General features: G+C 38.3%; 1 protein-coding gene across 1 annotated transcript; it reads right to left on the bottom strand.

The window, feature by feature from the left end:
- Nucleotides 1-618: 618 nt before the first annotated feature.
- LOC113051814 (junctophilin-3-like) lies at nucleotides 619-9,631 on the bottom strand. The gene is made up of 5 exons (XM_026215926.1): nucleotides 8,374-9,631; nucleotides 6,375-7,137; nucleotides 6,020-6,144; nucleotides 4,461-5,743; nucleotides 619-2,204 (listed from the first exon to the last, which is right to left on the bottom strand). The coding sequence occupies exons 1-5, from the start codon at nucleotides 8,753-8,755 to the stop codon at nucleotides 2,124-2,126; spliced, it is 2,634 nt and encodes an 877-aa protein (XP_026071711.1). The 5' UTR covers nucleotides 8,756-9,631; the 3' UTR covers nucleotides 619-2,123.
- Nucleotides 9,632-15,599: the final 5,968 nt, after the last annotated feature.

Raw genomic sequence — 15,599 nt, 5'->3', positions numbered from 1 at the left:
AGGCAAGACTAATTTTATTTTAAAAAATTAAAAGAGAAAAAGAAGGGAGAAAAAAAAACAAGTGTCAAAATCAAACAACATAGAAAACCAACTGTTCAGAGTATCTGCACAGCATCACTCGAATGCTACAGAGCAAAAATAAGTATTTAAGCTATTGAAAGCATCCAGTGAGAGGCTCTGATGTTCAAAGGTAGACTGTTCCAGAGCTTTGGGGTAATTACAGAGAAGGCTTGATCAACTTTTGATTTACAAATCAAAATTACAAAAATGGTGTGTCTTAAATCACATAAAACGTTACATTTATCTTTAGGCTAGTTTAGCTAATGTACGCTAGAATAAACAAACATAAGACTGGCTCTTTTAACTGTAAGGTGGGACTTTCAGTCCTACAGCCACCATGCTGGGCATTGTGATGCTGCTTCCAACAATAGTTTTGCACTGTTATAATGTAGGACTACAAACTCCAGATTCAGCATTTCAATTTCTTCTATTCATGCTTGAATGAGTGGCTCATCTCCTCGTAACGTATTTGTTGATTGCCAAATCAACATCTGATTTAAAAATTAAAGATAGTGTTTTTTGTGTGAATGTTTTCTTTGACAAAAATAAGAAACAACATAACCTCAAACATTTTATTAATTTCCACATAACTTGGAAACAATCTCATAAATCATTGCGTAAGAAAGGGCATGCTTAGGCATGCGATGATCTCACAACTTTATATCACTGGATGAGTAGTATAAAATGTACAATAGCAGTTTATCATTCATTAATTTAGATAATGTCAGTCAGGTCCCACTGAGAAACATAAGCTGGTATTTTTACACTGCTTTCAGTCCCAGTTTGTTATCTAAGTTGCTGGACAGAGTGACAGGCAGAAAATCACACAGAGTAACAGCAGAAGAGAACAGGCTTACAAACATGCTGTAAAAATCTCCACAGGCTTAGGCTCAGTTCTTAAGCCAACTTGATTTGTTCAAAGGTGGGGTGGGAGAGAGACCATTTCATGTGACCACTGTCATCAGTACATAACCTGCTCACAAGGATGGTTTCTCAATTAAAAAAGGCACTCAGCATATCAATGATATCTTGCGAACCTGTTAAAATATGTTAACTGTTCAGTAATATAGAATAATATATATTGAAAGCAGTGGTCATAAGGTAACAGTCTCAGACTTTATCGAGTATGAGCCGGAATACTCAGCCACTGCTTCACCTCTCTTGTACTTTTATGTCCTATAAGCAGATGTGACATCATGTGGTGTACAAGAAAACACAGAATGTTCTTTAGAAGTGAGCTTGGCATAGCAGTGTTTCAATGTTGAATGTGTTATTGGTGAGTCAAAACAAACTACATGACTGGATTGTGCTGAAATTCAATGAGGCGGGATTCATAAGTGTGGAAAGAATTCTGCAGGCTTATCCGATTCAAAAAAAGTTTGAGTTTAATGGGAATACACTATGATGAAGCCCTTTAAGATAGCTGTTACCACAGACTTACAGGTGCGTCAAATCTGGGTAGATGAGAGAGTTGATTTCTATGGATGACATAATGAGCGTCTGCAGCGATTATACAGGGCTGTACCCTGGAATACAGTTAGGGGGGGAAGGGCATGTAGTCTTGATTATAAGTGTGAATCCCATCTTACATCAACTATATCATAGTACATAAAACCACATGACTATCTTTGCACATTAATCTTCAGAGTCCCGTTACTCAGTAATGTCTCTGGCCTTATGTGCATTTAAAAAAAAGTGTGAAATAATCTTTTGTAACTGTTAAATATGTAGTAAAACATATCAGACGAGCTGTATATAAAAAAAAAAAAAAAAACTAAATGTGTGTAATACTTCAGTTCTACAGAATACTGTAAATGGACCTTTCTTATGAATGGAGGAAAAAGTAAGCAAAGTTAAATAATGGATTATAATGGAGTTATACAATAAATTGAACCATAAAGAAGTTTACAATTTACATGGACTTGCCCAGCTTACACAGACATTTACTATTGTGATTTGTGGGTTCCTTACTGTATTAAGAAGTGGTGCTAAGTGTGCATTGTGTGCATATCTTACTCTTGATGATGATCAATGCTGTTATTGACATTCTATAGGCCATATGATTAAATAAAGAAATGAATAAACAAAATGGCTACACCAATGTTGAGTAATATTACCATGACCACCAGGAGAGAGCTGGAGCCCTGTAGAAAGATTAAAGTTATGTTATTAAAAACACTGTGGCACATTAAAAAGTATTGCAAATTTAAACGTATACTGGGCTCAAACCATTAAAAAGTATTATATTATTATATGTCTTTGTGCTGCTAAATGTAACATATTAAGAAAGATCAGTTTACAGATCCTTATTAGACACTCTTTTTGCATTTTCCTAGTGTTACCAAATGCAAAATACACTATGTAGCATTTTACACATCAAACAGAGCCCACAGTGACCCTAAGAGTGCCCACTTTTTCAGTGGCCTGGATTCCAGTATTTATCCATTCCATGAAGCCCTGCTATTATTGTAAAACATTTAATTAGTAGCTTAATAGTCAGACTGATTATCATTTGCAGTGCTTAATGGGAATGAGTGGTCACTTCTGAGCTTATCTGGAGTGACTATGTTTCCATTGTAACTGTAACTTCTCTGATTGGTAGATCTCTTTTCTGAATAATGGGTATTGTAGTTCTACAACTACGTAGTTGAGCTACTATATAAAACACAATTTTATTCACATTTCCTTGCGGCTTATAAGCATATCTCATCAATTAAAGGGATAGTTCATCCAAAAATTAAAATTACCCCATGATTTACTCACTCTCACGCCATCCTCGGTGTATATGACATTCTTCTTTCAGACGAATACAGTCAGAGTTATATTAAATAATGTCCAGGCTAATCCATGCTTTATAATGGGAGTGGATGGTAGCAAGTCCAAAAAATTGCACCCATCCATTATAAAAGAAGTCCTAACAGCTCCAGGGGGTTAATAAAGGCCTTCTGAATGTCTAGCTTCCGCTAACTGTCATACATGAGTTCACAGGAGAGTGGCATCCAGCAGATGAAATAGGACATAGGTAAACTCCGGTGAGAATATGCTAGTTTCCTGAGAAGCAAGTTTTGTTTACAGCAAAGGAAAACTAGTGTCCACTTGGCTTATATCGAAATCCTCAGATATTTTTCTGTACAAATCCTTGTTTTGTACTTCTAATTCATGATCAGTGGTTTGTTTTGCTCTCTGCTCTCTACTCTGTGATTCCACGTTTGTAATTTTGCCTAAAGGGGCGGATGAACTAGACTTTGAATGTGCAATTTTTTTTTTTTCGGACACCGCTGTGAATATGAGCAGGAGCAGTATATAATATCAGGTACCAAGGTTTTCCTTCAGTTATCACAACATTGATTCTGATGTGCTTGTACTGTGTCTTTTGCAACGGTGTCAAAAGCGTCTTATTATATTGTACTCTCTCTCTCTCTCTCTCTCTCTCTCTCTCTCTCTCTCTCTCTCTCTCTCTCTCTATATATATATATATATATATATATATATATATATATACACTCAGAAAAAAAAAATGTGTCCGCATTCAAATGTACCATCTGTTCCTGTTTCCACTGACATCACGAACCATGCAGCTTCTTTTTTTATTAGAGTTTTATAATATTTAAAAGATTTATTATATAAAATAGGATGCTGCGTAAAGGCTTAAATTAGCGCTTCATCCATTTTTGAATTTCTTTACAGATAGGTCATGCAGTTACGTATCGATCTTCTACTGGTAACATGTCTTCACGTGATGCGAATTCACAGGTTAGAGTTCACCAAACTTGAACTTAGGAGTGCAGCCGAATGCAAGTTTTTTTGCACAGGCGTGCATTTCCTGTCTGACGCATTCGCATGCGTATGAATAGAAGTCAGTGAAATGAAAAGTGTAGTATGACTGCCCCTTAAGTCCTGCGTTATCCACTGAACCCCAGTCTCTTGTGAAACAACAGTTAGAAGAAGCTAGAGATTAAGATTTATAAAGTTAAATATGGATATGGATATTTTTCTTACACAATAAATATGGATATTTTTCTTACACAAATGCATCGCTTTGCTTCAGAAGGCCTTTATTCACTCCCCCAGAGCCAGGTTGACTCCTTTTATAATGGATGGGTGCCATTTTCTGGACTTTTTATATTTATTCAATAGAACTCAGATTGTATTTGTCTGAAAGAAAAATGTCATATACACCTAGGATGGCTTGAGAGTAAGTAAATCATGGGGTAATTTTCCATGAACTATACCTTTAAACACATCAGAGGTAGGTTTGTCTCGAAAGGTTTAAACTTTGTCTTTAGAAATCAGTTTTTCTATGTGGAATGTGATTTTACTACCAGAACCGAAATGTTGTGTTTCACTAAATGATAGCATAAGGTTAGAGAACACTGTCACCTTTCATGCTGTTTACTTACTGAGTTTGTCTTTATCAGGTTCAGACGCTCTCCTTCTTGTTCCAGTGGTTCTGGTGAAGACATTAAAGGGGGTGAAAGAGTTATGTCCCTGTTCAAAGGCCATTCCTCCACGTCAACCCCAACATTCAAGCTGTCGAGCATCTGCACAGAGTCCATGGACCCCTCCCTGGCTGCAAGACCCCATTCTTTGCCTTCATGGTTTCGCTGACGTAGTCTCTGCATATTGTGCCCCTGGAGACCCGAGCATTTCATGCCAGAGCCAAAGTTGTGATGGGAAACAGAGTCTAGGGGCTGGAACCTCATTTCAACCCGATAATCATTTCCCCCTTCTTTCTCCTGCAGATGTGAATGGGAAGAGATCCACTGGGAATTGTTTTCAGCAGTCCATTCCAGAGTGGAATTGTTGGCTCCACGGTCTGACAGCTGGTATGCATTCAAGCTAGACTCACCAATCGTATGATTGGTAAAGGACTTGCTTGGCTTGTGATTGGAGTAGACATGCTCTTGGGGGTTATAATAGTAAGAAACATGTGGTTTCTCGTGTGCAGAAATAAACTCCTTTGGTTTGTGATTGGTGGAAGCATGCTCATTAGTCTTGTGATTGGATAAATTATGACCTGCTGACTTGTGATTGGAATATATGTGCACCTGTGGTTTGAACTTGGAAGAGTCGCAATCAACAGATTTGTGATTGGATGGTTTATGCTCCCGGTCTCGTTCCCTGGAAACTGTATGTTCCCTGGATTTTTTATTTAAGGAAACATGCTTCCGGGGCTTTTGATTGGAGGACATTTGATCCCACACCTTCTCGGGGGCCATATGCTCGATAGGCTTGTGATTAGAGGAGCCGTTCTCCCATGGGTGATGAGTTGAGGAATTCTCATGTCCATTAACGTGACCGATCTCCTCTTCAAGCAGGGATGGAGTTGTGGAGCGACTGCTTTCCCCTTTGCTTCCTCTTCTGTGAGGATACATCTCAGCAGTCCAACTGTTGGCCCCACCTCTCTTGGTGTCCATGCCTCTACCTTCAACTAGAACTTGAATTTCTGCCCCTCCTTGTTCATCCACAGCACTCTGCCTCATGAAACAAGCATTCCTAGTGCGATGAGTAGGTGGGCTGCAGGGGGGTGAGGAGGGGCTGCTCAAAACTGGGCTCAGGTCAGGTGTTTGGGCTGGGGGTGTTGTGTCTGGTGTGCAGAGTTCAAGGCTGTCTGTGCCAGTCGAGACCACCTCTAGGTCTTTTTCTTTCCTGTCTTGATGCTTTGGTCTCTGGCACTCCAGTCCTAGTAAACAGAAATATAAAGACATTGTCACATTAAGTAATTCATTATAAAATCATATCATGATCACGAAAGATGGAATTTGAATTGACCACTGCTGATGTTAATTAAATGGAATACATTTTGTAAATAACAGTTACATTCTTCTATGCATTACAGACACTGTATAGTGCTTGATGATTCCGGGGTAGTATGTGACTTAATTTCTTTCGAATTGGATTGATAGTTTTAATACTTATTTAATACTTATTTTATTAAGTATTTTTATTTGTCACTGACCATTCCCATAGAGATGGAAAGAGGGGGAAAGTTCTTTGGCTATAGCCCTGGCCAGACGACACTCCTCCAGGGCTCTCTGTGCGACTCCATCTGCAGCTTCGGCCTTTCCTCTAGCATGGCTCATTCTGAAAAAAATTAAGTAAGTTTGGTTCAGTAGCAAGAAAGAGTTTTGTTCAGTGGTAAGAAAGTTGGGCTCTTGTTTGATATTGATTATCCTTTCCTTCAATTTTTACCCATAAGTAAGCTGGTTTTCAGTTTTATTCAGTTGTGTCCTCCTCAAATGGTCATCTCTCTAATTTCTGCATCATCCCTAATTAGGACTGTGCTCTTAAGTGAGATCTCTTTTATGACTTACCTGGACAATGCAATCTCAGCCTTCTGCTTTGCTATGTCTGCAGCTTTCTCGGCAGCTTCCACAGAACGATCCACCTTTTCACGGATTTTGCTGGTACGGAGTGGTATTAGGTTTTTCCGCTTTCCACTCACCAGAACATTCTGCTTGTATTTTCCCTCCTCCTTGGTTCCATCAGGAAAGGTGGTGCAGCCATAGCCATGTCGCTTGTTCGCAAACCACTCACCTTCATAGTGAAGTCCATCTGAACGATGACTTACGCCCCACCCTGATCGCATGTCATTCCTCCATTCCCCAGCATATGTTTCGGTTACAGTGGCATCCACACTGCCCCCTGCCTCCACTTCAACTAAGCTGACATTGGAGTTGATGTCTGAGGCAGCTGAGCTGACTGTGCTCATACCTGTCTCGCTGCAGAAGGAACTCTGCTTGCTTAACTGGCTGGCCAGAGAGCTCTTGGACTCAGACCTCCGCAACTTTAAACCACTCAGTATGGACTGTCGGAAGCGGCCTTTCCTCTTCCTGTGCCTGTCTGCTTCACTGTGAGCACAAAGTACAAAGCCACTACGCCCCACTGGGCTGCCAGATAACCCACTGACACCAGAGCCATCTTCTGGAGTGGGGGCCCCTTCGCTGTGATCGGATCGTAGGGAGTTTATGGAGGTGCACATAGGGGAGAAGATGATGGCTGCCATGCCATAAGGCACACTCTGTCGCACTCCATAGCCATGACGCATACCACTCAACCACTGGCCCTGGTAAGTGCCTGCAAGGGGAACAGGGATAGAGCAAAATTCATGTCATTATTCACATCACTTGTACAATGGGTGCAAAAGGCTCTCTTTGTTTAATTTAATTCCAAAACAGTAAATGACAACAAATAAACCCCACTACACTTTCATAAAAAGGTGAGATCATGTTTTCGAACAAATGTGAAGCTGTATGTTGTTACAGTGACGGTTTGAAATGCTCCGTAGCGATAGTAACTGTCCAGGGTGCTGAAATGTTTTGACACGCGTATCTCGCTAATGTTGGGAGGTTCTTTAAAATATTACAGTCCTGTTTAGTTAACGAGCGAAGGGTAAAGGACAGAATACATATCCAGCGCATTCATTTTTGGATTTAAATCTAACCCGGTCTATCAATGGGGACGTCTGTCGTGTGATGCTAACATGTACGTTTATTTATTTTTTCCAAAATAATACGCTCGAATGTATAAGGGCACGATGCATGACCAAATCACAGTGACACTGTTTAATCTCCGTGGAACATCAGGAAGCGGATTACACAAGAATGTGAAACAGCCAATCAGCGAGCAAAGCGAAGAGTCTCTAGTGACACAATGACCCGCTGTCGGTCGGTTTCCATGGTAATTTACTGTACAGAGGCGTCTGTGCTTTAGATGCGCGTGGTAAATTAGTTCATACGGTGAAGTTTTATCCTTTAAAGCACGTTATTGAGCATGTTTCAATATTTTTTACTACTAATTACGTTTTTCTGTAAATCTAAAATGTGTTTCAGAACTTAGAATGCCACTGAAGTACAGCAGTCTCACTATTAGTCTACAGTATTATAGTGGAAGTTGTTTAAAAATAAATAAATAAAAACCCTTCTTAATTCCATTTTCTATGTATGTTATATAATAGACTAATTCTAATTCTTGTTGTCTCCGATGACTATGCGATTGCTGTTTCTTGTCTTGCCGTTTACAGATGGAATAATATGTGAGTTGCTCATGTTACTTGTAAAGATCAGTGGTTTTCACTGCTTTGGCTTCAGGCATCTGTCTAATTTAACAAGCTTCCACCAAATCACAGATGAATGAGTGCCAAAATATCATAGTCTTTATTGGAAGCAACAGAACACCTTTCAAAAGATATTGGAAGCATTTTAAAAGCAGATAGTCTTATTAATTCAATATGGTTAGTTAGTGATTTAGCATTGGTTCTTTCCTGCTGTTCATGACCTTATCAGAACTCAGCAAATACTATTAGAATCTTACCTCCATCCGAATAGGTCTCTGAGCCATATCCATCCTGTAAACCGTTGCTCCAGGTGCCTTCATAACGGGAACCGCTGCTAGTGCTTTCCAACTTCCCATACCTGCCTTTGAACCCTTGTGTCCATTCCCCCTTGTACTCCCACCTCCCTTTGCTCTCCACGCCAATGCCATGCCTCTTGCCCTGTGCCCAAGTTCCTTTGTAACTGTTGCCACTGGGCCATGTGTAAACTCCAAGAACTTCGAATCCATGGCTCCATGCCCCCGCATACTCCCCCTGGCCCTGAGGCCCTGTGCAGATCCCTCGGCCATGCGCCTTGCCTTGTTCCCACCCTCCACAGTACGACCCCCCATCATCAAAGTCAAACCTGCCTCCAGTGGACATGCATGAAACAGGTTTTGGCAAATATTCAGAACGTCAAGTGGAAAAATTGCAATTGGTGAGCAAAAAAGGAAGACAGTGATAAACTTGACAGGAAGTGTTACAGCAGTACTCCCCCCGTCCTTCAAGTAGATATGGAACGCATAGAATAAAACAGTGCTTGTAAGTTCAGATGATTTAAAGGGGTGAAGAAGAATCTACCAGGCTACTGTCCTGGTGTTACAGCTCCTGCCTGTTTGTGCATGGCCTTTGGTAATGGATGTCTTTATTGTGCATGCTACTTCCAACAGGCATGCAGATGGTGAGCTTCTCCCTTCCTCTCTGCACAGTCCCAACAGGCTGAGGCACACAGCCGCGTCCCGCGTTCCCTGCGTGGAGATCAGCAGGCAAACAAGGCCTAGTTTTTTTCCACAGCCAAAGAGATCCACACAGCAGCAGCATTGATACACTCAGTCAGACATTACACGGCCCCCAAACATACCGCGCCGGCTCACAAAAATGCAGAAATACAGGACGACATCCATAGCCTCAAAGCAAGGATGATGTTAAATCCTTCCTCTAGATCATATTTTCCAAATGAAATGACAGTATTTCCTTGCTTATGTGTTAAATGAGATCAATCTGGCAGAGCATTTTTCCTAACACTGCTCCCACTCGCTCTCTCTTTTCCCTTCTGCGCTCCTGCTGTGGTGTATAGGTGAAGCTTCTTTCCTGGAAGACTGGTTAAAAGCATCAAAAATCGGTTTAGTCCTGCTCTTTGGTCCTCTCCTCCTTCATGTTTACGTGCATATTTAAAGGTGGGTATCCATGATGGTCTGAAGCCATATGATGCTGAGTGTCTCTAGAATCATTACAGGACTGTTCCACCCCAACCCATTCCCCTCCCCCACCAATGCCTCTTCTTGTTGTTCTTAAAGGGATAGAGGCTAAGAATATCATATGCATACAATGGCTTCTCTAATTATCCATTTCTCTTATGATATCCTCTAATTGTATCTGCATAATTGCATTACACTATTTTTAGGGGGCTTCAATGAATATTACATTAGAAATGCAAGTAAATTATAGAATATTATAGCAGTTAAAATTTAATAACCAGTGAAATGCATAAATATCCTTTGTAAATAAAATTGATAAAAATAACAACAACAATGAAATGTATTCTTGCATCAGTTTTTTAATGTATGCTCATGGGAACAAATGTTGAAAAGCTCTCCCTCTTTAAAAGTTATGCAATATGCCTAAACAACACTAAAATTCAGATAATAAGCTAAGCTAAGATCAATAATCATTAAACAGCTTTTAAAATGCCATTGTGGGTCCTGCCAGAATGCTGTTCTTCACTGGTAATGTATGAGAACATGAGAAGCACTGTTTACATGAGAAAAAAAATCTGATTATTTGAGAAATCGTGCTTTCAATCAATGTATTTTTCCCTATTTTGGCTTTTATATACTATGCCTGGGAGAGCATTTATATGGATGAGACCTAGTAATTGAAGTGGTGTTATATATGTAAGTATTAGGGTTTGAAAATATTTGACATGCAGGCAGATGGATGCAGATGTTATGTGTAATTTACAGTTCTCTCAAGGCCCACTCTTGCTATTCACTGTGCCTAAAATGTATAATTGCAAAAAAAAAAAAGTAGCTACTTTTACTTTTAAATGTTGCCAGTCAAAATTAAAACTGCCGGATGATAGATATTCTTCATTCTTTGTGACAAAAAAATAAAAATAAATAAATATTAATAATAATAATAATAATAATAATAAATGTAATTTAAAAATAAATTACAGTATCTACAAATGTTTTCTAAATTTAGAATCCGCAGCTCAGTACTTTTAAATAAGCAACTAGTTTTGTTTTACTCAAGTATTTTTGGACTAGAACCTTTTACTCTACTCACACTATTTATGTTTTTATTTTTATTTGTATAAAAACATTTTACTTTTACTTTGTTTTAGATTTTTTCAGTACTCTTTCCACCACTGTTGGTAAGTAAATGGTAGTAATCTTATTTTTGTTATTAAAAATTTGAAAATATCATTATATAGCTTGTTCATTTATTTTGTTAGGTACATTTACCATTTTGTAGTAGTTTGTTAAGCCTACTGCTTTGGAAACAGCACTGCTAACGATATTATAATAATTGTAGATCCAAGTTCACATTTTCACCATTGGCAAGTAACATCTGTACTTCTTGTTTATTTTTTTATTTTTTTGTATGTCCAGAGACTGTGCATATGTGGTCTGTGCATTTGCATCCTTTTACTGGAATGAGCACTTACAAAAACTGTAATTCAGGATTATTTAGGTGTAATAAGGCAAATGCAAAGGAAATGCATGTTTGATTGTTAAAAAGTTCTGTAAATGCTAAAGTCATCTATAGAATTTTTTTTGTTAAAGTATGATAACTTAATGAGCTGGAAACACTGACCATCCAGCTTATTAAGACTAAAACAAACTTTTTTTTTTTTGCATAACTATCCCTTTAAGAAAAAAATAAAATCTGCAGCTGCTCCATCTGGTGTTGTAGAAGGAGATTTACAAGCTCCAGTTGCAAAACAATAATGTATTGCAGGTTTCTTATAAGGCTACCTAGGCACAGCTTTTGATGCCGCCATCAAGAGTATCACTACATGGTTACCTCAACCATGCTGAATACAATATTGAAACTCTTTACTGAAACCAATTGTTCTCCGCCCTTAGTATTTTAGTCATTTTAAGACCACTAATGGGGGTTGGGAAAAATGATCAAATATTTATCACAATTCTCTCAATAATGAAATACATTACAGACACAGAAACTGAAAAAGTAATAAAATAATAATGATAATAATAATAAGAGCACAGTCTATTACACATTTCATGGATTGTATTTTATTTGGACAGTTATGTACATCGAACTGAAACAAATGTATAAATGAAATCATTTACACAAATGAATCACTCAGAAAGACTTATGAACCCACAAGATTTTATTGTGAATCAATCTAACAAATCTTTCACTTTACTAACAGAATAAATTCTTCACAAACTACTCAAAATCTGTCTCACATATGATAACTATTTACTAATGTCAATACACGCAAGAACTTTACATTTGGCATGGCACATCAATTGCATTTTTTTTATTAATTCGTTTTTTTTTTTTTTTTTTTTTTTTTTAAATATATTATTTATTTTTTCTTTTCTTTTTTTATTCTCCATGCATCACAGATGCAATTAACAAAATGCAGGAAATGAATTTACTGTTCACACAAAAATTTGTTCTGATTTCCACATGTGATTTCTCTTTGCAGACTAATGTGTTTAACAGGCTAAATGAAAATGCTAATTCACTCTCTGACAGTAGAGAGCACTAACAGAGAAGCAAAAATTCAGATTTCCCTGGTGCACAACTGGAACATTGAACCTGACATGGAAAAGAAAGGTCAAATAGTATATACAGTTTTGAAACACGAGTTCACTCTTGTAGGTTACTCCCGTTTCTCTTGTTATCAAACAAATTGTTGAAAAAAGTGTACATTAACTATGCTATTTACAATCATTTAGCAAAATTACCAATTAGTAGTTTATGTAACAGCAGTGGCTCTGGGCATGTGACCAGAAGTGCAGTTCTTGTTGGCAGGTTTTCTTCACAGCGCAATGGAAAACAGACTACAACACCTGTCCTTAAAAATTGTTGCATGGACTGCATGCTAATGTTCATGTTAGTCTAAACAGATGCATTCAAACTGATATGTGTATTGCACTGAACATCTGTCTTGGTCTGAACAGGATTTATTCCCACTTCTCTTGGAGATATTTCATTGTCAGATTGATAAGAATTTCACACAAATTGCTTGGAACCCAAAGCCTGAATGTTAGACACTGTAACCACTTGTGGAAAGGGCTTTGCTACTGTATACATTCTTTCATGTTTTACCAGGTTCCTAGACTCAGTGAAACCCTTTCCACAATGTGAGCACTCGAAAGGTTTTTCACCATTATTGATTATTTCATGCCGCTCCAAGTCTCTGGCTTTCACGAAGGAATTTCCACACTCACAAACACATGAGACTTCACGCTGCTATGTATTTTTTGGTGCTGTTTAAAATAGTCAAGGAATAGAAACATTTTCCCACAAACAGAGCACAAATAAGGCTGCTTGTTTAAATGTGTCCTTGGGTGTCTTTTCAGCAGTGACTCCAAAACAGATTTTTGACCACACTCATCACAGCCAAATGGCCTTTCTCCAGAGTGAAACTGCAGGTGAAATATGAGGCTTTGGGCCTGTGTCAAACCTTTACTACACAAATGGCATGGGAAAGGCCTCTGATCTGTGTGAATTCTTATGTGATGCTTCAGATGTCCTTTAGTTGGGAAACCCTTTCCACACTGAGGGCATGTGTAAAGACTCTCTAGTGTGGCCTTTTATGTGAATATAATTTTTTCCTTTACGTGTAAAATACTTTCCTCGTCGAGAACATGCAAAAGGCCTCTCACCAGTGTGAGTTCCTATCTGTTATTTAAGGTGTACTTTACATATGTAAGTATTTCCACACTCCAGGCCTCTCTCGGGTGTGAGTTTTAATGCAAATATTAAGGTTTTCTTTACTCATGAAGCCCTTTCCACACTGAGGTCATATGAATGGCCTCTCACCTGTAGGAGTTATTATATGATCCCTAAGGTGGCCTTTTTGTGTGAAAGACTGCTCACACTGAGGACACTTGTAAAGTACTTCACCAGTATGAATACTTATGTGATACTTCGGGTGTCCTTTTTGTGCAAAAGTCTTTCCACAATGGTGGCATGCAAAAGCATTTTTGGCTTATGTGCTTTCTTGAGAGAAACCCTCCTTAATTTGTGAACCACTAAAAGAGTTCTCTCCAGTTATGGAACTGGGAGCTTCCTGATTCTCCTCTTCTTTCTGTGCTTCCTTGACATTGCTTGTTCAATCACTTCTAAAATAAACATAGTAACACATCCAAAGTCAATTCAAGAGAAACAAACTTTAAATTAAAGGACATTTAAAGGACAAATCTGATAAACATAGGTGGAGGGTGAACCAACTCCATGTTAAGGCTAAAATCAGCCAAATCTATTAACTACAAACATCACAAACCTTTCTTTTTAGGCAAGAACCAGACATGGGTGTCATGTATAAGCTAATAAAATATGTTTAATGGGACTGAATTTGCATTTAATGTGATTATAATTTAATTAAAACATTATGTGTAAAAAACGTAACCATTGGTGTGAAACAGGCGCAATGTTGTTTGCACCTTGTGCAATGTGGAATTAGTTTACAGCTTTTTCAAGCACTTTGTGATGCATTTTGGAAACAGGAGATGAGCTTCTTTTCTAATGCACCACCTAGCTTGATAAACCCCTTCTCAAAGACTTACTGTTTGTCAATTTTATTTGGGTAACACACATATTCTGAATGCCTTCGGCAGAATTCGAATGAGCCATTTTAATATAGATTAATTTAGATTAATCTAGATTAATTTCAAGATCACAGTGAGATTAATCTAGTTTAAAAAAATTAATTCATGCCCACTTGTGATGTGCTGTGGGAGTGACTTCACTGAAGATTGGGACCAAACCTGTGAAAATAAACAACCAAATCTTTTTTTGTACTGCCAACTGTTAATACACAGTAGGGTGGCAATTATATAAATCCCATGTCTGATTCACAGGCTTAAAGACAGGGCATATGCTATGTGCATCTTTTGTGAATCACTAACAGGTGTACCCTGCACTCAGCAATTTCCAAGTCCACACAGCATACAGGTAGCTGCCACATACTGTATACTTAGACATAATAGCTGAAAGAACAAGCAGATCAGATGTGTCAGTGACTAGTGGCGCATTATGTTCCCTCAGTGAGTTAAATAGCAAATGTGAGATCTACATCAACCCTTCCTAAACTCTCCCAGATCTGTAGTTATATTGGAGGGGGGATTCTCTTTTACCCCACGTGAAGACGTTATCTATGTTTATGACACCTGGCATATGTGTTATTCAGATGGAGGGCAGATGCAACCTTCTCAATACTAACATCTTTTGCAGGTAACATCCTCACTGACTTGTACATCATAGTCATATTGTAAATCCTGGTAAGAACAGGCAGCTTCTATCGAAGTGGAAATGTAAATATTGTGTTGTGAGTTTATTAAAGTGCAAAATTCTACAATTTGAATAACTACAGAAAGTGTGACCTACATGCACTACAGATTTAAAGCAGGGGTGTCCAGCACTATACTCCTGAAGAGTCACTACCTCTGCAGGAACCTAACACTGCAGGGGTAGAACAGGACACCAGTAATATTTCTTCTCAACCATTCCCAGCCCAGAATTAGCTAACCTGCTGGCGGATCACCTGTAGTGACATGGTAAAGGTTTTGTAATATAGCTCAAAGTTTCAAGATCACAAGAAAACTGAGTCGTGATAACGAGAAAACAACTTCTGTTATGTCGAGATCACAAGGTAATTAAATCATGATCACGAGAAAACAACTTCTGTCGAGATCACAAGATAATTAAGTCGTTATCACGTCAAAACAAGAAAGAAAGAAAAAAAATAATCGTTGGCCTCATAGGACTTCCATACTTAATAGATGATTTCTTTTTAGCATTTAATGCTGAGGAAGACTCTAGCCTCGAAGCCTCAGAAGGACTCGTTAATGAAAGACCCAGACTCAATAGAAGGCCACTTGTGATTGGATCACCAAAAATGCATTTAATACCAAGTGAAAACAGGGCCTAAAGGGTTAAAAGTAATGCATACCACTAATGCACCAATCAAGCCATAGGTTCTTTCATTAGGCCTAAATACCATTATATGGAAAAAGAGATA

The sequence above is a fragment of the Carassius auratus genome, chromosome 32, assembly GCF_003368295.1.
Source record: "Carassius auratus strain Wakin chromosome 32, ASM336829v1, whole genome shotgun sequence".
NCBI classification, from domain to species: Eukaryota; Metazoa; Chordata; class Actinopteri; order Cypriniformes; family Cyprinidae; genus Carassius; species Carassius auratus.
This window is presented reverse-complemented; position numbering and strand designations above follow the sequence as displayed.

What these genes read in the sequence shown, in the direction of transcription:
- LOC113051814 (XM_026215926.1), bottom strand. Translation starts at nt 8,755, where the DNA reads ATGTCCACTGGAGGCAGGTTTGACTTTGATGATGGGGGGTCGTACTGT. An exon ending in TTTCCATCTCTATGGGAATG is followed by an intron (nt 5,744 to 6,019) that starts GTCAGTGACAAA and finishes TCTGTTTACTAG; the next exon opens with GACTGGAGTGCCAGAGACCA. An exon ending in ACCTGATAAAGACAAACTCA is followed by an intron (nt 2,205 to 4,460) that starts GTAAGTAAACAG and finishes ATCTTTCTACAG; the next exon opens with GGCTCCAGCTCTCTCCTGGT.